The 25,609-nt window shown below is 34.7% G+C and overlaps 1 protein-coding gene across 1 annotated transcript; it reads right to left on the bottom strand.

The window, feature by feature from the left end:
- Positions 1-1,015: 1,015 nt before the first annotated feature.
- Positions 1,016-25,411, bottom strand: MTERF3 (mitochondrial transcription termination factor 3). Its single transcript, XM_019718403.3, has 8 exons — positions 25,273-25,411; positions 14,911-15,262; positions 13,504-13,656; positions 10,571-10,760; positions 6,680-6,827; positions 6,241-6,312; positions 4,897-5,058; positions 1,016-1,300 (listed from the first exon to the last, which is right to left on the bottom strand). The coding sequence occupies exons 2-8, from the start codon at positions 15,245-15,247 to the stop codon at positions 1,106-1,108; spliced, it is 1,257 nt and encodes a 418-aa protein (XP_019573962.2). The 5' UTR covers positions 15,248-15,262; positions 25,273-25,411; the 3' UTR covers positions 1,016-1,105.
- Between the last annotated feature and the right edge of the window lie 198 nt (positions 25,412-25,609).

Here is a 25,609-nt window from a genome sequence, read left to right as displayed (position 1 = left end):
AATTCTGAATTCAGCTGGGTAGTTCTGCTCCATATGGTATCTGCTGAGGCTGGAAAATACAAGATAGCCTCTTCACTTACCTGTCTGGTGTTCAGCTGGCATTGCTGGCAAAGCTGAGATAGGGCCAGGAATCTGCTTCCACCTTATTTCTCCAGTAGAGACACTAGACCTCTTCACAAGAGGACAGACCCAATGTGCAAGTGCTTATCAAGTAGAGGTTTGATAATGTCCCATAGACTGAATCGCATTGAGCCAGTTTCCTCCTTGTAGGAAGGAAACTACACAAGAGTACAAATACCAGGTGTTGGTTCCTTAGGGTCCACCAGTGTTATCATTTTACTAAATCTTGAGATCCTAAGGCAGATAACTGACATCATGATGCTTCGTTTTCCAAATAATCAGACACAGAGGTTAAATCATTTGCCTAGGATTACATAGCTAATCAGCAAATAGGAAAAAAGTATCAGTTCATGCGATAAATCTTTGTGCACAGGCAGTTACGTCAAAGGTTTTTTATGTTTTTTCACTATGTCTCATTGCCCTCTACCTACCTTCAAATTACTTTCCTCCATATCCTTTCCCTTTCCTGATTCTCAGTAGCCACCTGTGGGTAATTTTGAAATTTGTGCTTGGGAAGACAACAGTACAGATAATCTAAAACTGCATGTGTTTTGTAGCATTATCTAAGTGAGTAGTAGATGTTAGATAAATAATATAGTATGCTCCAGAAACTCATTTAACATTTCAAAGAAATTAAAGCTATCTTGTGATGAAACCACTTTAAAAGACCTGTGAATATAAGAAGATCCTCTACTTTCTCATCTTTACTAGAATGACAATGGGCCAGCCTATATTAAACCAACTCCTTCTCTAAGCTTCCTATATTTTTAGTTATCGCCTTCCCCAGGAGAAAGGAAATGGTTGAGTTACAGAAGAATTAAGTCACTAGGAACTTTTAAGACCTACAAGAAGTGTACCCAAATTTACAATACCAAGAAATTGTTTCCAATAACAATTGAGGTTTGAGGCATTTATTTTAAAGTATATTAATTTATTCATATATTATATATATTTCACATTATTACATTTTAACATTCATCAAAAACTAAAGAGTTTTTAAGAATTTTTCAAAGTCCTGTACTGAAGTTTTGGCAATTTCTTCACAAAATACTTCATCAGGCATTGATACCAGTTTGTCCAAAGAAATGTAGTTAGGTTTTGCTGGATCATACTGTGCTCTTCCTAAATAAGTCAGAAACATATGTCTTTCTTTGACTTTAAACAACCTTGTATTAAACACCTAGAAAAGAAAAAAAGTTTTTAAAAAAACGTTGTGCCCTGAAAGAAGAACTATTAAAATGTTTATCTGGCTAAAAATTTTTACAGGCTAACACATATTGATCACATGCTCAGTAAATATGCTAAATGTCCAGGGTTTAAACCCTATAGCTTCCAGTAAGAAATTATGGTTAAAAAGGGATTCAAACCTCACAAACAGAACAATTATAAAATAATAAAGGGCTACACGGTAGGCAAAGAACATTGACTCATCCAGAGACAGGACAGAAGTTGTTAAAAAAGCAAATCCTCAGGCTCAACCCCAAACCCTTTGAGAGTGGGGCTCACAAGTCCTCCAAGTGACTCTGATACCAGCCAAGTTTGGGAAACAAAGTAAAAGATCAAGGTCTATGGCATCAAAAAATATGTAAAGTTTCATAATCTGTGAAGCTTCCCTATTTTTTTTTTTTTTTTTTTAATTCCTGCTGCTCTCTGACGAGTATAAAAATGAACTTGGCATTTAGGGGAGCAACTAGAATCTTACTTGCCTCAGGGTTAAAACTCCTAAAGAAGAGAGCAGCGGCAACTTTAACAAGGAATCAGAAGCAGCCTAAGTCCCTATAGCCAGCTGAAAGAAAGAAGGGAGACTTGGAGATCTGGCCAGACTTGAATGAGAGCGCTAAGCTGAAGAGACATCTGTGATGCCCTGATGAGACCCAAATGAACCACATTCAGTATTATGTCTCAGGTCCTTTTCTTGGCTATACTTCAGGTACACTGAGAACACTTCACATGGCACATAACCTCTGGGAGTCTTTCCTTATATTCAAGTGGAAACAAAATAATAATAGATCACTTGTGAAGACATATGCAAAACAGTTGTTGAAAGCTGAAGTACAGTGACCGAAAAAAATTATGATGTGCTAACTCAACATGGGATTGGCTTGCTTTTGGAACAAAACATCTTTTTCTCGCTGCAAAAATAAAGTACATGCTGTTGTGCCTTTATTTTGATAACTAAATTCCTATTACTGCATTGTTACTGCTCATAAAGACGTAGGAAGCTTCTAAATGTATTTCTTTGACTCTTGGCTTACAAAATTATCATACAACATACAGACAAGACCATAAATAACTCTGAAGCTCCTAGTTATAAATTTCCTAAATATAAAGACACTAAAGCATTTACATAGTTTATGACCAGATATTATGTTCAAGGCTATTATCTTATTAGAGATTTGTGTGATCTTTCTAGTCCAAAAGCCACAGTTCAGGATTGGGTTTTTCTTTTTCTTTTGTTTTGGTTTTTTATTGTTAACCACCAGGAGTCACTATACCATAGTTAGAAAAATTTCATCCTGTTAATGATCCATTAAATCATCAGAGATCAAAACAACAACAACAACAAAAACACCCTAAAATCCCCACCCTGGGAATTACTCTTGTCTTAATGTGGACTCCAACTCTGCCTTCACAGAAACCGACAGTGGGAGAGGAGAAACAAGGTTTTAGGGGATACTGACTATAACTTCTTTCCTTATCTACTGATTTCCTTATGTCATTATCCTAACTGCTTTTGTTATCCTTTACCTTCCGTGATTGCTGCTTTGAAATGGCTAAATTATCTATACCTATTAAGTTATAATTGTTTCTCATTTTTAATTAATTATAAAATGTACGAGTATGTGCCAACAAAAACTTATTTGCATGAGAAAAGTACTTTCACACCAATTTTTAAAGCACCAGCCAAAAATTTAAAGTCTATTATCAGTTTCCTAACAACCCTACTGTCAGTTAATGTATTTTTCCATTACTGAGGTTTTTTTTTTATCTCCCAGCAGTACTACCCAGATCCTAGGATTCTGAGAGTACCAGTATGAAAGACACAGTTCTATAATGGGGCTTCCCAGAACCTAGATTTTGGGGTGCCTAAAATCTGTGTTTTTAAACAAGTGATTTTAATACATCTGGTCAAGTTTATAGTTTCGTCTATGTACAAAGTTTCTGTCCATCTTTGATACCCCACTCAATCTACTGACAACTCAAATGTTATTTCTTAGAATGGCAGCAAATCCTAGTTAAGAGCATGTGTTTTTAAACTTGACTGTCAGAGTTCTAATCCTATTGCTGCCCCTTTTTACCTGGGTAACCCTAGACAAGTCACTGAATCTCTTTATGGTTACTTTATTCATTTGTAAAATAGGGATAATAGTACTTACCTCTCATATGGCTGTCTTGAGACTTAAATGAATTAAAGTAAGTAAAGCAGTACAGACAGTGCTGGCAGATAGTAAGCAAGCACTCAATAGCTGTTATTATTTCTATGATTTTCCAAAATCTCCCGAATTAATAATTTTATCAGACATGTGGTTAAGACTCTGACTTCATGTAAATTACATTTTGTTTAAAACTCATCTTCCACATTAGATTACAAATTCCACAAGAATACAAACCATATCTGATTGATTTTTGTATCTCCTTATCAGGTTCTCTTATCATGCTTTACTATAACTGAATTATCTACCAAACCAAGAAAAACCAATTGCCATTGCTTTTTAGTTGAAGAGTACTTATTTTACAATTGTTCCATAAGCCAAATTTGCACCATTGCAGGCTTCTAACACTTTTTATAATGAATACATATGCATTTGATGGAACAGAAATATTCTCCATTAAGGGCCCATTCATAGTTAAGTATGATAGGTAAATAAACATTGCTATTTGTGAGAGAACTGGACCAAATGCAACCTAGTTCTGAGAATTATATTAAAGTCATATTTCTTTTGCCCATCTTTATATCAAGAAAGCATGTCACAAATGGAGAAGGATCACTTTAATTAAATTCAATCTTCCAATGAATACTTATTCTATTCACATGGCAAACAGGAAAGGATGACTTTGATGAAATCCCATCATTAATTTGTTCAACAAATATTTACCTACTGCCTATTAACTGCCAGGTATAGTTGTAGGCACTGGGAATTCAGCAGTGTATATCAATCAGACAAAATCTCTGTTTTAAAAGAGTTAACATGCTTGAAAACAAGCAGATGATATCACTCCTTAAGTAAAGAACAGGAAAGTCTGATTAGCTTAGAAAATAAAATGATGGCTTTGGCATGATGGCAAACTGGAACTGTTTTATGCTTAGGTAGGAGATCATTACAATATGGCGTGTTAACTAATGGACTTAGGTAGTGAATAAAAAGCACATGTAGCACTGCAAGGACCTTTAAGGGAAGTGATCTACTTCAAATTTAAATGGAGAAAAAAACACAAGAGAAAATAGATTAGATTCCAATAGGCATAACAAGGAACAAACAGGTAAACAGGAAAATAGATTCATCACTATTTCTCTTCTGAAGATGGACATGTTTGCCTAGAAGTCATAAACTTCTCACGAGCGATCCCTCCCTCTACTCTATTTGCTACATGTGTTTTTGACAAAAAGATGGGAAAAGAAGTATGACCTTCACACAACTCTCAGGACTGGATTGCACTTGGTCCAGTTCCTTCACAAATAGCAAGGCATTTTCACAAGTGAACAGCACGAGACACCCAGACAGCAGCTTCAGATGGAGCAAGGACGGCTCTTACATAGAGCTGTGCACCCGTTACCTGTGGGAACCTGACAATGACGTGGTGGGGAATGCTCATCACATTGTGCACATAATCGAAAGTCTCCGTAAGTTTTCTTTTATTTATAGTTAACATCTTTGGGATTTTGGTAATCATATGTTGAATTTCATTACGTTTAAAACCTAGTTCAAGACGATACACCTAAAAGAAAGTAGAGTCATTATAAGTCATAAATAGAAATAGTTATTTTGGTACTGTGCCAGAGGACACATTGATTCTTTTAAAATTGAAAATAAGCACATTAAAATCTGGACACCTATGCCAATGCCCTTAACGGATCGCAGCTTCCTGCTTCTGGGGTAACCTGAATTTCAAACCCCTCTCTTGAGCATGAGCTACTCACAGCATGGCGATCATCAAGCGGATCACCAAAAGGAGCTATCATAATTATGAGATGGAATGATGGTGGGTATGGGAGGTCTGCTCAGGTTGTCTGTATGGGCGCTACACCACACAGACCAGCAGTAAGGTTTTCAAAGTGCTTTTTGAGCCTCTGCTCCCAGGTACATTTAAATGTGTTATCTAGCAAATTAGATGTCAAAATTCCAGACAGAGATGAAACTAAACACCTAAACGTGAGTTAGGCCCTCTATGTGCAGTCATAGCAGCCTATGCTCCCCCACCAATCCCCTGCTTTTATCACTGCATGCTATCCCCCACTAGACTGTAAGTTCCACAAGAGCAGCAACTCTCTCCCTAGCATAGTGTGTGGGCAGGTGCTCAACAAATATTTCTACAACTGAATATGAAACACTTTAAGCACCTCAGAAAATAGGCTTTCGATAATAATTTCAATTACTACTGCAGCTCTGTATATTAACTAGTCTGCTGCCTTTGGCTCTATGCTCTTCTCTGGAGAAAAAACAGTAAAGAGCATCTGGTATGTTCTGTGATAGACCAGCGCTGGTAGTCGGCACAGATGTTATAAGGATAGTCACTGCTCTCTTCACAGAAGTCTTCTGGATCCAGCCTCTGAAACTCATCCCCACCTGGGGTACACAGACACAGACTCTCATACTGGTCAATGGAAGTAGTTTCCAGGTACCACCCAGATACCTAATCTACTCTAGGATTACAGGCATCAATGTCTGCAAGGTGCTTTACTTATATAACACCTCGTCAACATGTGAAAATATTATTAACTAAAACAAATTGCTTCCTAGATGTCTATTGTATCATTTCCTATTGTCATCTTTTTTAGAAATAACTTCATTTATAATATAATTTTCTTTATTATAGCACAATAGCAAAATCTATCCTTTTCAGAGGACTTAAACATTTGAAGAAAGAAGCTGATTTCTCAAAAGTTTAAAGTCATCCTACCTTCATATTTTCCTTCACAGGCTCCAGACTTCCCGTTAGTAGCCTTGGGAGACGAACTACCAGATCCCTAATCTGTAGTTACAAAACAATCTATCATTACTATATATGCATAGCCAATTATTTTGGAAAACCAAAGCATTACTAGAACTAAAAAACTATAAATTTTTAAATGACCCAGTCAGGGAAGTGCTGGTAATCCCAGAAATACATAAACTTAATTCTGTTTGAGGGAAAAAAACAAACACTAAAAAAAAGAACTTATGGAACCAATTTGATGGAATATTATAGAATAACACATCTATGTTTAACCTAGCAGGCGAATTCATTCTTGTACAGAAAATACCAGGCATTTATAGAAGACATCTGTTACAAACATGAGTTTTGACAGTTACCAAATGTAGCTGACATGGAAATATAGAAATGCTCCCTCTTTCTTTACCTTCTTCACACTAAGTTCAAGTTCTTTCTGAAAAAATCCCAATCTGTTATCCAGTCTTTCCACTGAAAAATTCAGCAAAAATGGTGCATTTCTGACCATCTGTGTAATATCTGCCTTATTGAAATTTTTTGACTGTAGATAAGCCACTCTAGAAAAACAAACAAAAATACATGTACATTATTATACCAGTGTCAAACTACTTTCCAGAATACTGTTTTTAAAAAGGCACATACACACAGGGCGCGAGGGGTAAAAAAAAAAAAAACCCACTCTATAATAATGGCCCAAATATTGTTAAAACAAGCATCCATGCAACTCTAGAATTGTTACCATTTATACTTGAAAACAAAATAATTCTGAAATCCAGTAACAGATTCCCTTTTCAGTTAATTTGACTTATTTTATTACTTGGTAGGAAAAAAATAAATAGATTTGATTTAAGAATTTTTTTTTTTTGGTCTAAAAACAGAAAAAACATAAATTAAGAAAACAGATTCAGAATTCTTTTTACAAAGAAAGACAAGTGTGAGAGGAAATTTTTTAATTTAGTATCTCAGAGACACTGAAAGAAAATATTTCATTTTAGTACATTTACTAAATACGTATTTTCATAACTAATTTTTACTGCAGTCTGTCAATATATATTTTGTTAACAACTGAGAAATTTCCCGCTAAGTTTCTGGAAACCAAAATAAGATAGTGAAATATATAAAGTCTGACTATAAAATAACATTATTGATTTTTAAAAATCTATAAACATAGTAAAAGTCAGTTTTATTAAATGCCTAAAATATACCAGGACATTATCTTAAGTCTCACCACAAAAACAAAAAAACCTGTGATCCAGATAAAATTTCCACATTACATTTGAAAAAACATAAATCCAGAAGTTAAATAACTTGTAAGACCACCAGCTAATTAATGACAAAGCTGAGATTTCAACTAAGTTATATGCCTACCTTTAATGCCTATGATATTTCTAAACCATGTATCAGAACTTATAGTTTATATTCAAATGACTATTAGTTCTTTATAGTAGTCCCTTAAAGGCCAAAAGAGAAAAGATTGATAAATTTAATCATATAAAAATTTAAAATGCAAGGCAAGAAAACACTATCAACAAAGCCAAAGACAAATAACAATCTGGGCAAAATATTTATGACATGTCATGGAGAGAAAACTAATTTTAATATTGAAAAGAATGCTTATAAAAAAAAGAAGAAAATAGACATATGAAAAATGCTCTAAATATTTGATGCTCCAAACATCATTTCCAAAACAAGGCATTATTTTTATCTATAAAATGAACTGAAATCATAAAGTTTGATAATACTGTATTAGTGAGGATAATAGGGAAACTGGTACTTCTGTAAACTGTTGGCAGGAGTGTAAACTGGAAAACAACCTGTATGAGGGATAATTTGTCAATATCTATTAAAATTACAAATGGATATATCCTTTGATCTAGTAATTTCTAGAAATCTGTCCTACAAATATACACCAATATGTATGAAATGAGGTATATACAAGAGAGTCACTGCAGCCTTGCTGTAATAGTAAAGACTGCAAACAACCAGTCTTTGCAGTCTTTACTATGTATTACACAAGGGGAAAAAAAAGGAAGTGACAATAAATAGTTAAGGTAAGAAAGCGGGGTGCAGAATATTATGTATAAATGCTAGCAGTTGTATGTATGTGTGTTCACGGGCATGTGTGTACATAGATATATGTGTACACACATGTTTATGTACTCATATGGTAGAACATTCTTAGCAGGTTGAACAAAAAACTTGATAATAGTAGCTGTCACCATAGATGGGTCTTGGAAGGACAATGAGGGATAGAAGCAAGGTGGTGGAAAGGAGGATTACTTTTTTTTGTGTGTGTGGCAACAAGGACTGGTATCTGATTAAAACAGCAAAATTGCTGTCTACATTATGATAATTTTTCCAATAAAACACTAACATATAAAGCCCAAACCCCCTAAAAATTAATGCAGATTATTCATTTGAAAATTCTTACAAAGAATCAAATAATGTTTTTATTCACTTAAATTTTTTTTCATTGAAACCAAGTATATTAAATCAGTGTTATTACAGAAATTCTAGAAAATAAGAATGCTGTACATAAACCAGAGCCAGAGCTAAGTTCAATTAGAGCTTATTTTTCACTGTATACCCTTTTGAATACATTGGGTAAATTACCTATTAAAAATTTCAAAGTAATTTAAAACATGTTCCACAGCTTAGTTTACTAGTCAGCCAGGTTTAGGAACTATTAGACTACTATCTATATGAGAATATTCTTTTGTTGTTAGGAGCATGTGTGATCTTGGGCAAGTAACTTAATTCCTTTTAAGCTTAACTTTCCTTCACAGAATTAAAAGTACAGAGACAGTGTTGTATAGTAACCATGACTCTAGAGTTATACAAACTGGGTTTGAATGCCAGGCCTGCCACTTATACTAGCTACGTAATCTTAGGCAAATTATTTAACCTCTGTGCCTCTCCTGTAAAATGGGGATATTAATAATAGTGGTACAGTAGGAAGCCTCTGTAATGGCCCCTAATGATTCCCCCCTCCTGGTATACATGCTTACTTGGAATAAATGTTGGGCAGGAAGAGCAAGTTGGTTTTTGAATAGGAGGGAATTAGTGTTCGAGGCAGCCAGGAGGAACAGATCTGGATATGTCAGATTGGCTTTCCTAGAATCACTCTTTCTCTCCCCTGTATTGTAATTAAACTCTATATTACACCAGACTGTAAGTCCTACGAAGGGAGAGAGTGTGACTATCTTACATGGCTCAAGTCTAGCTCAGTGCCTTGCAGGCATAATAAGGACTCAAATTGTTCAATATAAGGAATGCGATGTTTTTTCCTAATTAGGAAAAAAGGTCATTAGACTGATGATTCAAGGAACTACAAAGCTCTCTGAAATACAGTAAGGCTCGATCGACATCAGTGTGAGAATAGTCTGGGGGAGAAGACTAGAGGCAGACCTGCTAGGAGACTGCTGCAGTAATCTTGATGTGAAATGATGGAGACCTGAGGTAAAGTATTCAAAGTGAAGATTAAGATAAATGCATTGACTGACTTGAGAAATATAAAATGGTAAAATTGACTTGGTGATTTATTAGATGTGAATGCTAAAAGAGAATCATAGCTAACACCAGTAATTCTGATGTGGGTAACAGGGTGACAGTACTCTCATTCAGTGAAGCTGGGAATACAGGAAAGAACTGATTTAGGTGAGAGGTGAGGGTGATGATGAATTCAAAACCGGAACTTACAGACAGGGACAAAGTTTTGTTCCCAATGCCTAACAGCATTCCTATGTCACAGATCAACACTATCTCACTGAAGTGATATCAAAGATTCAATAAAATTTTAAATGTTGAATGAAGCATAAAGATGTTTATAGAAGTGCTATTTAAAGAAAAAAAGGAACAACTAAAATAACTTATGGAAATGATTAAGCAAATTTTGCAATCTGCCAAGAGAATGTCAAACATCTACCATCAAAAACTGGCCAGTAAAAAACACAGAAGTTTAGTCTTTTATAACTTTAAGAGATACTTTCAGATAATCCAGTCATTTGTTAATGGATTAAAAAAAAATCATATTCCCATTTCTGAAAAGAAACAGTTCAGTACTGACTCAGAAAGACATTTTCATGTTTTTGTTTTCACATAAAAATAATGGGTTACTGAATAAAAAAAGTATATTTTAGATACTTAATTTTGATCAAAGAAGGTCCAAACAAAACAATAACATTCATGTTCATTATCTTGGTAGATCCTCATGCAGCTGAGACTTAAAAAAAAATAACTTACACATACATTTCCTTTATAATCACTTCTTGTTATGTGAGGATAATTCTAAAAACCCTACCTGGTCTTAAGGTTTTTAAGGTCTTCAGAGAAAATAGCATAATTTTTAGTAAGGAATGGTCCCAGTTGGTTATCCTCTATACCCAGATCTTTAAGAAATAGGAGTATTTGCTTAATGTCGTTTTCAAAATCCATTCTCAGAAGGCAGTTGGCTGCATCTGGATGTTTTTCTATCTTGGACAAGTCCACTCCTATAGTAAATTACAAACACTGTTTAAAGATAACTGTTTAACTTAGTTATTAAACGTCACACATAAAAGTGCACAAAGGAGAACTAATAGGCATAGAAACTTCTAAATGTTTTTAAACAAAATTGGTTGCATAAGTAAAAATAAATTAAAATGAAAATACAACGTTTATTTCAAAGCCATCCATAGAGGAAAACAGTACATTTGGCTAAATTTCCACCTAAAACAAATTCACTAAGTTGTATTGACCTAGGATCATCATCTTTATCTATAGTTTCTTGAATATTGTTTGAAGGATGCTTATGAGCCCTAATGAGCTCCATAGTAACTAGTTAATTGGTAGTTCTGTAGGGTAACAAACATAAATAAACTGTTACTTTCTTTGAAGTTTTTTTTTTTTAATTATTTCCTTTGTTATAAGCATTATTTTAAAATATGCTTATGATCCCCTCCACAGGGGGAATAAAAATGACCCTATGTCTTACTCATCATTGTAATCTCCAGGTCTTTAGCACAGAGACAAGTACCTTGAAGGAGTTCAAGAAATGTCTATGTGAGACCAGGTGAACATATACAGCCCTCAAGTACACCACAAAGCAGAAAGTATACAATCTTTAACCTTCACATATTCTTATAATCTTAGGTAATCCAAGTAAATGAGGGACAGGAGAGAAAGAATAAGAAGGGGGGGAAATCCAAGCTGTTATTTTAAATCATTCTTTGGTTATGAATATAATTAGAAGTCAGCATTAATTAGACAGAGAATCAAAGTAACCTGTAATTCAAAATTCTCATTAAAACTGAGCAATTTACGCTCTCATTTTCCCTTTTATTTGATTAAAAAAAAAAACACGAATAGGAAAGGCCTATTCCTTATCTTTAGAGTAAATATTTGAAGATAATGTTAAACCTTAAGTTTACACTCAAATTTCATATTCTTTAATATATTTCTTCAGCTTGAAAATAATCCTTAAACTGATTTCTAGATGCAAGTTTACAGTCTTAAATATAAAAGCAATGAAATAAAAACATTCTTTTTAAATGGTATTCGTAATTAGAAAAATAAATTATAATTACATTATTAGATCCAAATATAATTCTAAATTCAAATTTCTTATATTAAATAGGTATTGTTATAAGATGGTCACAAACAGAAAAACATCACACACACAAACACACATACACACAGTATGAAAACTAGAAACAGATCCAGGATAAAGTAAAAATCTGGCATACAATAATAATGACATTTCAAATCTATGGGGGAAAAGGACTATTCATTAAAACATAACAGGACTACCACCTATACAAACACTTGAAAAAAATTAAGAATTCCTTTTATATCTGATACAAAAATTAATTTCAGATAGATATGAATTTAAATGTGTGCTAACTCTAAAACTACTAGAAGAAAACACAGAATTTAAAAAATAATATTATGTTTGACAACATAAAAGTATTAAAGCTAAGTACAGCTTTCTGATTGATCTATATTTGCAAAGAAAAAGATCCGGAAAGCTACTCAACAAATTGGTAATGGTGGTTACCCTTGCAAAGTGGAACTGAAGATGCAGAGAGGGTAAGAGTTTTTTTCTTTTGTAATATTTGTACTTTTAACAACTAGATGTAATTCTTTTATAATTTAAAAATAAAATTAATAGAAAAATAAACAAAAATTTTGAATGGATAAATAAATTAGAAACTAATTCCAAAAATCTGGGATAAATGGGGGAAGTTATGCTTTAAAAATAACATGAAGGGTTCAGAGTTCAAATATGACTACATATTACAGCTTACAAGTGTGCTGAAGTGCCTTGCTCAGCATAAGCTGTCATACCCTGACTGCTGAAACAGAAATCCTGAAAAGCTGCTTTTAACAGCAATAGGAGAGCAGAATCTCATCAGGAGGGCACACTGCTGTGAGCACAAATCACTTGGGCTTACTCACAATTTCATTAACTTGAAAAAATAGTCACTGAATTCCTACTATGGACTAGCCACTTGTAGTAGGCTCTGCGGATATAAAAAAAATGAATACTACATGATTCTAACTTCTAGGTGACCACAGTCTAAGTTGGCTTTACCCCATGATGTATTCAGTTAGGGTTACACATACATGCATACCATGTTTCCCCGAAAATAAGACCTAGCTGGACAATCAGCTCTAATGAGTCTTTTGGAGCAAAAATTAGGAAGACCCAGTAAAATAAGACTGGGTCTTATATAATACTGGGTCTTATATTAATTTTTGCTCCAAAAGATGCATTAGAGCTGATTGTCCAGCTAGGTCTTATTTTCGGGGAAACGGTACTTCCTGGAGAGCAGTGAGCAATATTTATAGTCATAATGTAATCACTGACTAATGATTTATCTAAAACTTGTTAATATAAATATATTGGGAAAATTGAAGAGAATCAGGGAAAAGTATGTGTGTATATACATGAGATCAACTGATGTCTAAAGCTGATGAACCAATCAAGAGCACTATAAATAACTACAAAAACATTTAGAGGTTAAATACAAATAGAAAGAGCTATGTAAAAGTTCAGTAGATACCTCTAGGGAGTGGGATGCAAGGTCAGGAAGGATGAAGCGGAGTAGTTTTTCACTAGAAGGCTTCACATTAGTTGATTTCTGTTAATGTGTATGTACTACTTTGATAAAGATTAAAAATGCTAATTTAAACAAAGTAAAAAGAGAAATGAAGAGCAGACTCAAGAAGTACTTGTAGGTTACGCAGACTTACCTAGAAGCACTAACTTCTGCAGAGTCTCAGAATGATCCACATAGTCTCGAAGTGTGAATGAAACGGGGGGCAATGGGGGATCTGCAGTAATCTGAACAGCCTCCTCCTCGGAAATTGGCTGCAATGGAGACAGTGGAGGCACATTGTCCAGTCCTTTGAAGCCAGCCATGTAGAAAGAGAGAAGCAAGATAGCTCTCCAATTTGTATACTTAAAGCTATTTCTATAAAGACAACCTCTTCCCTACTTTGCGTCTTTCTTGGGATCATTTCAGGATTAAACATCGAAGAAATCCAAATATTTTCTACCTTCTAAGAGGGAAGGTTAAGACTATTTAGAGAGATCAACTACTCTTTCTACAAGATAAGAAATTTCTTGGTATATTTCTATTCCATAAGGAGGAGTTCTGTACAAAACCCTGTCCCTTTCCTTTATTTTTAATCAACAGTTAAGAATTTTATAGACTGACCTTCATTTTGAGAAAGAGATAGAGTCTACCATAGTTTAACTTGGTCAAAAAATAGAATATCTTCTACCAGCCTGAATTGCATGGATTAAAAGTCATCAGATTCTGAAATGTCTTCATTTTGATCTAATCCCCTTTTCTCCAAGTTATTCTCAAATATGTATGTCTTTAAGAGAACTTCTATATGATTGTATTTCTACCACCTGCAGTCCTTTGCTAAGTGACTCTCTCTAGTACAGCCTTGATTCTGAGGTTTTGTTTTGTCTTATATCAAACACAGTATGGAAAATACTGGAAACTGTAACATACCTTAAGAAATTGGGACTGTGACTTTTTGTTCAAATTTTTTGCTTCTAATAACTACACTTTCCCATTTCTTATAGCCAGCCTCTCCACCTAGCCTCCTATCCCCCACCCCAGCTTCTTTTTATATTCTATTTTATCTAATATTATCTTATTTACAGTGAAATATTCCTAGAATAGAAGCAGAGGAGGGAAGAGGACTGAGTAAAAAGTGACATGAGGGAGATTTTTGGGGTGATGTAACTGTTCTATTTGTTGACTGTGGTGGTCGCTACACAATTAAATGCATAAGTCAAAATTCATAGAACTGTATACCCAAAAAGGATGAATTTTTCTTGACATAAATTATACCCTAATACATCTACTTATCACCAAATATTTTTTTGGGAATCTAAATAATAAAGTATTTAGAAAGAAAATGCTGTACTTATAGCTATAAAATAATCTTATACATATTAATATATAAATTTTTCTTCTTAGTAAAAAAAGGATATAATAGAAGTAAATGAATAGAATTGCCATTGTTACTTTTCTTGCCTGGTACAAAATAAGACTTGAAATGGGCTAGTAATGTAAACAGGTAGCTTGTTCAAACTACCAAAGTGAGGCAAAGGAGACATTTCTGTAAGTTCAGGATTACCTTCTAGAGACAGCTCAGAATCAAAGTTGGGTATCTTTTGTGTCTTCAGTGACTGTTCATTCATGGAAGGAAGCATAGTGTTTTGGGCAGAATTAATCTCTTGCCTAATTGAGATGGTAGACTGGGAACTATTATTCCAAATGGAGGAGTTCCTGTAAGTCTTAAATCCCCACTGGAGAAAGAAATTATCAGAGGACATCCGAGGCTGAGCAGAAAATTCATGCAATAATGTTTTTCCAGGTCTCGGAAAACAATTTCTGAGTTGTGTAGAAGTAATGAAACTATTCAATTTAATTGAATTGAACCACCTGGGTATCCACTGGGTCAACAGGGCCATTTTTCTTAAAGTAGCCTACAAAGGAAACATATAACCATTAAAAAAAAGAGAGAAACTTATTTACTCACATGTGTAAAACAAAAGACAGGAACTTCTAAACTGGAAAAATAAAGACACGCTTTATAATTTAAAAACAAAAAGCAAAATCACTGGTGTGAGAAAAACATTTAAAACAAAAATCTGTAAATGTTCAAATTATACCTGAACCCAATAATCTCTATTAATTTAATAATTTAAAGAAAATAAAGTAATACAATTATATTCTTCAAATTTGATTTGAAGGACGTTTAAGAAACAGATTACTTACAACGGCACTCGCATAAGACTATAAGCTGATTTCTCAACAGAAACTGCAGGACAGATGGGATTGGCATAAAATATTCAAAGTGACAAAAAGCAAGGACGTACAACCAAGATTACTTTACCCAGCAAAGCTATCATTTAGAATCAAAGGATAGATAAAGAGCTTCCCAGACAAGAAAAAGCCGAAGGAGTTCATCACCACCAAACCAGTGTTACAAGAAATGTTAAAGGGACTTCTTTAGGAAGAAAGAGGAAAAATGTGAATAATAAAATAGCAATAATTATGTACCTATCAACAATCACTTTAAATGTCAATGGCTTAAATGCTCCAATCAAAAGATATAGGGCAGCTGAATGGATAAGAAAACAAGACTTATAGCTATGCTGTCTACCAAAGGCCCACTTTAGATCCAAAGACACACACAAACTGAAAGTAAAGGAATAGAAAGATTATTTCATGCAAATGGAAATGAAAAAAAAAGCTGGGGAAGGAATAGTTATATCAGACAAAATAAGACTTTAAAACAAAGGCTATAATAAGAGAAAAAGGACATCATAATGATAAAGGGATCAATCCAACAAAAGGATATAACCCTTGTAAACATTTATGCACCCAAGATAGCAGCACCTAAATACTTAAAGCAAATGTTTACCAACATAAAGGGGGAGACTGATAGTAATACAGTCATAGTAAGGGACTTTAACACCTCACTGAAATTAATGGATAGATCTTCCAGACAGAAAATCAACAAGGAAACAGTGGCCTTAAACAACACATTAGAACAGATGGATTTAATTGATATTTTTAGAGCATTTCACCCTAAAGCAGCAGAATACAGTGGTGCCTCAGTTTTCAAACATAATCCGTTCCGGAAGACCATTTGAGTTCTGAAATGTTTGAAAACCGAGGCACAGTTTCCCCATAGAAAGTAATGCAAAATGTATTAATCCGTTCCAGACCTTCAAAATCAACCCTTAAAACAGCAAATTTAGCATGAACTTTACTATCTAATGATACCATAAATCCATAAAATTTACGGCGTTCATAATCCAAAATGTTCGTCAACGGAGACGTTCGAAAACCGAGGTACCACTGTATACATTCCTTTCCAGTGCATATGGAACATTTTCTAAGACAGACCACATGTTAGGTCACAAAACAAGTCTCAATACATTTAACAAGACTGAAATCATATCAAGTATTGTCTCAGACCACGATAGTATGAAAGTAGAAATCAATTACAAGAAAAAAAAAACAACTGAAAAACACATGGAAGATAACATGCTCCTAAACAACGAATGAGTTAACAATGAGATCAAGGAAGAAATAAAAATATACCTTGAGACAAATGAAAACAAAAACACATGACCCCAAATCTATGGGACACAGCACAAGCAGTCCTAAGAGGAAAATTCACAGCAAACAGGCCCACATCTAGAAACAAGAAAAATCTCAAATAAACAGTCTAAACTTACACCTAAAGGAACTAGAAAAAGAAGAGCAAAGCCCAAAGTGAGTAGGAGAAAAAAAATAATAAAGATCAGAGTGGATATAAAAGAAACAGAGTCTGAAAAACAATACAAAATATTAGAAACCAAAAGCTGGATCTTTGAAAAGATAAACTACTAAACCCTTAACCAGACTCAAGACAAAAAGAGAGGACCAAAATAAATAAAATCAGAAATGGAAGAGAAATGACACTGACACCACAGAAATACAAAGGATTACAAGATAATATTACAAAACAATTATATGCCAACAAATTGAACAATCTGAAAGAAATGGATAAACTCCTAGAAACACACAATATTCCAAGACTGAATCAAGAAGAAACAGAAATTCTGAAAGACCAATTACTACTAACGAAATCAAATCAGTATCAAAAAACTCCCAACAAACAAAAGTCCTGGAGCAGATGGCTTCACAGGTGAATTTTACCAAACATTCAAAGAAGATTTAACACCTATCCTTCTCAAACTTATCCAAAAAATTCAAGAGGCGGGAAGGTTACCAACCTCAATTTATGAGGCCACCATTACCCTGATTCCAAAGCCACACAAAGACATTACAACAAAAGGAAATTATAGGCCTATGCTCCTGATGAACATAGATGCAAAATTCCTCAACAAAACATTAGCAAACCAAATTCAGCAATACATTCAAAAGATCATAAACCACGATCAAGTGGGATTTATTCCTGGGAGCAAGGCTGGTTCAATATCTGCCAATGAATTAACCACGTATACAAAATGAAGGATAAAAATCATATGATCATATCAATAGATGCAGAAAAAATGTTTGACAAAATCCACAGCAACCATTTATAATAAAAACTCTTAGCAAAGTGGAAACAATAGGGAACTTCTGCAATATAATAAAGGCCATAATGACAAACCCACAGCTATCATACTTGAGCAAAAGCTAAAAGCATTCTCCTTAAGATCAGGAACAAGACAAGGATGCCAACTTTCACCACTTTGATTCAACATAGTGTTGGAAGTTCTAACCACAGCAATCAGACCAAAAACAAAAAAAAAACAAAAAAAAGAAAAAAGAAAGTAAAAGAAAGAAAAGAAAAAATTTTACAAACAGAAAAAAGAAATAAAAAGCATCTAATTTGGACATGAAAAAGTAAAACTGTCATTATTTGCAGATGACATGATACTGTATATGGAGAATCTGAAAGATTCCACCAAAAATCTATTGGAACTGAGAAAAAAATTCAGTAAAGTAGCAGGACACAAAACTAATATTCAGAAATCAGATGCGTATTTATACAACAACGAATTATCAGAAAGAGAAATTAAGAAAACAATCCCATTTATAATTGCATAAAAGAAATAAAATACCTACCATGTTTCCCCCAAAATAAGACCGGGTCTTATATTATTTTATGCTCCTAAAGATGCATTAGGGCTTATGTTCAGGGGATGTCATCCCGAAAAATCATGCTAGGGCTTATTTTCCGGTTAGGTCTTATTTTTGGGAAAACATGGTAGTAATAAATTTAACCAAAGAGGTAAAAGCCTCACACTTGCAAAATTATAAGACTTTGAAGAAAAAACTGAAGAAGATACAAATAAATTGATGCATATACTATGCTCATGCATAGGAAGAATTAACATCTTAAAATGTCCATACTACTCAAAGCAAAATATAGTTTCAATGCAATCTCTATCAAAACACAAATGGTATTTTTCACATAACTAGAATAAATAATCTTGAAATTTATACAGGACCACAAAAGACCCTGAATAGCCACTGCAATCTTGAGCAAGAACAGAGTTGGAGGTATCATGCCACCTGACATCAAACTATCTCACAAGGCCATGTAATCAAAACAGCATGATACAAGCATAAAAACAGACACATAGATGAATGGAACATAATAGAGAGCCCAGAAATAAACCCACACGTACATGGTCATTTAATCTATGACACAGGAGGCAAGAATATGCACTGTGGTAAAGACAGTCTATTCAATAAATGGCATTGCAAAAACCGCACAGATACATGCAAAAATATATAAATAAATAAAATAATCTTCTTAACACCATATAAAAGAATAAACTCAAAATGGAGAAAAGACTTAAATGTAAAAAATGAAACCATAAAACTCTTGGAAGAAAACACAGGTAGTAAACTCTCTGACATTGTTCTTAGTGATACTTTTTTCCTGATATATCTCCTCCAGCAAGGGAAACAAAAGAAAAAATAAACAAATGGGACCACATCAAACTAGAAAGTTCTTCACAGCAAAGAAAACCACCGAAAACCAGAAAAGACAACATACTAAACGGGAAAATATATTCACCAATGATACATATGATGAGTGGTGAATATCCAAAATTTATAAAGAACTCATGCAACTGAACACCAAGAAAAAAAATCCAATTGAAAAATGGGCAGAGGACCTGAATAGACATTTCTCCAAAGGAGACATATAGCTGGCCAATAGACATAAGAAAAGATGCTCAACATCATGTCACTAATCATCAAACAAATATAAATTAAAACCACAAGGAGATACCACGTCACACCTGTCAGAATGGCTATCATCAATAAATCAACAAACAACAAGAGTTGGCAAAGATGTGGAGAAAAGGGCACCCTCGTGCATTGTTAGTGGGATTGCAAATTGGTGCAGCCACTACAGAGTACAGTATGCAGGTTCCTCAAAAATTTTTAAATGGAGCTGCCTTATGAGCCAGCAATTCCACTTCTGGGTATTTACGTGAAGAAATCCAAAACATTAATTTGAAAAGAGATATGCATCCCTATGTCCACTGCAGCATTATTTACAATAGCCAAGATATGGAAGCAACCTAAATGCCCATCAACAGATGAATGAATAAAGATGTGGTACACATGTACAATGGAATATTTCTCGGCCATAAAAAAGAATGAAATTTTACCATTTGTGACAACATGGATGGGCCTGGAAGGTATTATTCTAAGTGAAATAAATCAAAGAAAGAAAGACAAATACCATATGATCTCATTTACATATGGATTCTAAACAAAATAAACGAACAAAACAAAACAGAAATAGACTCATAGATACAGAGAACAAACTGATGGTTGCCAGGTGGGAGGGGATTTGGAGAGCTGGGTGAAAAAGGTGACAAGATTAAGAAGTACAAACTGGTAGTTATGAAACAGTCAAGGGAAGGTAAAGCATAGGAAATACAGTCAGTAATATTAAAATAACTATGTATGGTGCCAGGTGGGTAGAGAATAATGGGGGGGACGAAATCACTTCATAAATTACATAAATGTTTAACCAGTATGCTGTACACCTGAAACTAATACAACATAATATTGAATGTCAACTGTAATTGAAAATAAATAATTTTAAAAAGATACAGATTGATGATCAAAACAACACTGAGTTATTCAAATGTATTTTATGTACATACAGTTGAACCTTGAACAACACAGGGGTTAACAGTGCAAGGTCCCCGCTCTCCCTCAGTTGAAAATCTTCATACAACTTTTGACTCCCCAAAAACGTAACTATTATTGATTAGAAGCCTTACTGATAACATAGTTGATAAACAAAAATTTAGTATTTATATGTATTATATACTATATTCTTACAATAAAGTAACCTAGAAAAAAGAAAATTCATCAGAAAGAGAAAATACATTTACGGTACTGTACTGTATCAGTACCATAAGTTTACATTGTTTGTTTACAAGATGAATTGTCTATGTCAGTACCAACATCAATACTGTCTTACATGATATAAAACACTGTAGACGTCATATGTATTACTAACGCTAGACATAAAAAACAAAAAGATAACAGGAAAAAGATTCATATTTATTAACAGGTATAAAAGTTCATGTATTGATCATGAAGACGCATCAATATAATTGTTTTATGGTAGCCTAGCATATACACTAATTAACAAATCGTTATAAAATTTTTATGACATACAGTATGACACTCATATTCATAATAGTATTGGAAACATTGTTACATTAAAAAAAAAAAAAACAAAAAACACTTACCTGTGATAATAGGCCGATAGGCAGTTTCTCCAATTATGGGAGAGGGAGAGGGAGAGGGACAGGGAGAGGGAGAGGGAGAGGGAGAGAGGCAGGCATATTGAATGGCAATATAACTCTTTGAAAGCAAAGTTATAAAACAGTAAGAAAACTAACACATTATTAATTTTGTATTAAATATCACTCTCCATATGGCTATGTAAGGATAGGTTAACCAATTCCATAAAAGCCTTGCACATGATTATACATGATGAATACTTAGGCGATGATAAAACAAAAATGTCTCATACAATTCTTGCTGAAGAGTTATTAGATTTTCACAGAAAGACACACACATATACAACAGATAAGTTCATTAACTGTACGGCATGATGATGATTTACTGTTCATTAAGTGGAAATAGATTATCATAAAGGTCTTCATCCTGTTGTCTTCACGTTGAGTAGGTTGAGGAGGAGGAAGAGGAGGGATTGGTCTTGCTGTCCCCCAGGGTGGCAGAGGTGGAGAAGGTGGAAGGGGAGGCCAGAAAAGCAGACACACTCGGTGTAACTTTACGGAAATACATTGTAATTTTTTACTTTTTTGCTTTTTCATTTCTGTAAAAATGTTTCTATGGGGTACCAATCCTTCTGCCCATTGCTTTAGTTTCAGTGCCCGTATCATAGAAAGGTCCATGTCGCAAAAAAAGTCAAAATCAGTTTAGAATAATCGGAACCCTTCTGCCAGATTGTCTATTGCCAGTTTGTTTTCTGGCTCTGCTTCTTCTATGTGTTCTTCATTGTCTGGCACTGGTTCGGAAGCACTCATCTCCATCAAGTCATCTTCATTCCTCTGGTGTGGTGTCTATTAGTTCTTGAATTTCTCCAAGATCCATATCTTGAAACCCCTTATTCTTTCTGTTCCTTATTAATAAATGGCCTTTGTGGCATTCTTTCCCCCCCAAAATAGGGCACTTTCACCTGCATTAAAAACCTGTGTAGGCAGATATCCTTTCTCCCCAATTATTTTCTTAATGACATTTGGGAACTTGTGTACTGCTTCTTGGTCAGCAGACCCTGCTTCTCCTGTTATCTTGCCATTTTTTAAGCCAAACCTCTTCCTAAAATTATCAAACCTTTTTGCTGGCATTAAATTCTCCAGCTTTAGATCTTTCACCTTCCTTCTGTTTTAAATTGTCATATGATGCTTTTTCTTGAAACATATTAGTCGATAGGTATGCCTTTCTTAAACAATCCTGCACCCATGTAAAAGCTGCATTTTCAATACAAAATAAAAAGGTAGTTTGCAAAAAGTGCAAGGTTTTTGTACCTGCTGCGATGGCTTCACAAATTTCCTTTTCTGCTTGCAATTGTCCTTATGCTGGATTCATTTATCTTCAAATGCCGAGCAACCGCAGCTGCTGATCTGATATTATGGCACATATTGAGCAATTCAGTTTTTTTCTTGTATTGTCATGATTTTCCTCTGCTTCTTTGGAGCACTTTCAGTATCACTAATGGCACTTCATATGGGTTCCATGGTGTTATTAAAGGTTTATGGTATTGCACTAAACACAATAAAAAATACCCGAGAACCACAAGAGATCACTTTTTACTACGATATGAATTTACTGGAGAGATGAACTACCCATGTGGAGAAGATCAGTGTCACATGTTTTAAGTGGATACTTGCAACACTTGAGCTCATCGTAAAGCAACAGGAGGTGGCTATGAAATTTTTACAGCAGTAGTTTGTACTATAGTTCATTTCATGCAGTTATGATTTAATATCACACCTTTACATTTGTTTACATTTCTCTTGACTGTGACTACGAATGGCACTACGTGCGCCCTATAAGTATATTTGTGTGCACAAGTTTTGATAAATTTCAACTTTTTATAATAGATTTGTGTATATATTATTGTAGTAAATGATAAAATAGACTAGTATCTACATATATTTTATGCTTTCATGACATAGCTAAAATTTTTCCCAATTTTTAAAAATATTTCTAGGCTATGTGGTTAGCTTCCGAGTTTCTTCAAATCATTACAAATCTCCAAAATTTTTTTCAATACATTTATTGAAAAAAATCCATGTATAAATGGACCTGCACAGTTCAAACCCGTGTTGTCGAAGGGTCAACTGTACATTCATTACAAAATAAAAAAACAAGAAGAAATCTACTTTGTCTTAAATGAATCATCAAAATATTATCATCGCGATCTAGTAGGTTGTTTCTTGCTTCATCCTCAGGGCTAAACAATGTTGATTATTTCACAGATAAAGCTGTTACTCAAAATGGCATTGAACAAAATGAGTTTTATCAAATTGTTTGTAGGAAAAAGGAAAAAGAAAGCCTTCAAAAAACAGTCATAGCAAAATGAAGTGAGAGGATACATAAGCAATCAGCAATGGGTGAATGTATATTTTTTATGGAAAAGCAGTTGCTTTTAAGATGATTTTCATTAGGAAAGATGGTCACTACTTTAAACTCTAGAAATACGAAGGAATTTTATATTTAGCCAGCTTAATTAGAAAGGTAAATTTGATGCATATAATTTCACATTAAATAATACATAAAAAACAAAACCCAGAGTCTAGCATATTAAAAATGCTACACAAATGTTAGCTGTTATTACTATTGATTACACAAGCAAATATCAATGAATTGCATGTAACTTTTTACTGTTTTTCTATATACTGGAATTCAGCTTATTTTATGCTCTGAATTAGACTAAATACTTGTCTAATCTTCTCTTGGCGATCTGTAGTTGATCCTTGAACAATTTGGGAGTTTGGGGCACCCATCACCGTGCAGTGGAATATCTGCACATAACTTACGCCTGCCCTTCACATACACAGATTCTTGAATCGAAAATATGTAGTTAGAGAAGTCTCCTAAAAGGGATTTAAAAAAGTGAAAGTCATACTGACATTCTGAAATGGTTTTAGAAAGGAAAGAAGTATTCACAATAGCCTGTGAGATAGGTGATTTTTATTAAATCTTGGTAGGAAATGAGCCTCCAAACCTGTCAAGTTTTTCCTCAAACATAAAATATTCATTCTTTGCACAGCAAAGTCATAAAGGCACTAAGCTGGAAGCCAGAAGACCTCAGTTATGCTTCCTTAACAGACTAAGCTTCTTGTGGAGGTCTAGCACAATGTATCGCCCATGAAGGGGGTGTTCAATGACCATTCTTTAAAAAACAAAATTTTAAAGGTTACAAGTACAATAAGATAATTCTTAAAATCCCTATTAGCTGTAAAATGTTTTCACTTCTAAGTTTGTGTAAGAATTTCATCGTACTTCAAAGTAAATTTCTGAAATCCCAAATTCACTCAGAAGCCTTTCCAGCCTCAAATTAATACTCCTCCCACATAAGGCAGATTAACTTTTGAATTCTATCCTGATTCATCAAAATACCTTTATGTATACAATTAATATTTATCCTTCTATTTTTTTATTTACAAGAGCACTACCTTATTTACATCATTTCATTGCTGTGTATACTCCTTAATAATTAACTGTTAGTTCACGAGAGCAGGACTGGGTCTCATCTCTGGTCCACCCTCCCAGGGATTCTCCATTAGCCTTGCACTGCTCCACTGTCGTTGGACAGAAATATTAATACATCAACTGCAATTACGGTTAACTCACTTGCCTACACAGCGAATAGGACATTCGCATATGTGTATAAAATACTATTTAGTGATAAGTCTTATAACACGACTCTTTCATCAGGAATATTAAAGAAAAAAAAAGCCTTAAAGAATTCTTTAGTCCATTAAAATATCAAGTACTAATTCTCAACTACGTGCCTTAACAATACGCTAGGAATAGGAATAGGCACTAAAATACTGTTTTTCGAAGATTCAATGTCTACTTCTGTAAGGTTAATAAATGAAATCAGGAGACGAAAGGCTGCTGGAAGACGGCTCCGTAAGTAATAGGGTCTTCTCGTCTCCATTCCTCGACGCCCTCCCTAGGCCATTGTATTAACAACAAGACCGTTTTAGCTCCCCATACCGAACTTCCCTAGGAAGCCAGACGCGGGGCTTCCGTGTCCTCCGCAAAGCGCGCTAATAAGAAAAGTTTTCGTCTCATCAGCCAGGGGTAAAAACAAAACAAATCACCCTCGACAGGCCGGCGATGACCTAAAGGCCATGAGAGGCCCTGGAACGCAGACTGGACAGTGCCCCTCGCTCTCCAGCAGCTTTCCCTTTACCTGTGGTGAGGCCTAGGTTTCCCGGCTTCTTTCGCGACGGCCGCCAGGCTGCCAGACCACGCTTACCGGCCCGCGAAGCCGCACCTCCGCTCATCCGACTGCCAGGTCTGTCTGCGCGCCGGCGCTGCCTCGCCCTCGTGAGCGGCGGCCGGAGTGGGCGAGACCATCTGAGAGACTGCGCGGGGGGGAGAGCGGTCGGCACGTGGGGAAAACGCGAGCTAGCGGCCACAGCTTCCCTTCTCCCGTTCGCCACTTCTTTTAGTGCTAGCCCACTGAGAATCTAAAAGCACCAGGAGTCCACAGAGATGCCTCTTTCAAAACGCCAATTGTGGCACGG

The sequence above is a fragment of the Rhinolophus sinicus genome, chromosome 6 (assembly GCF_057876585.1).
Source record: "Rhinolophus sinicus isolate RSI-liver-muscle chromosome 6, RSI-T2T, whole genome shotgun sequence".
Taxonomy (NCBI): Eukaryota; Metazoa; Chordata; class Mammalia; order Chiroptera; family Rhinolophidae; genus Rhinolophus; species Rhinolophus sinicus.
This window is presented reverse-complemented; position numbering and strand designations above follow the sequence as displayed.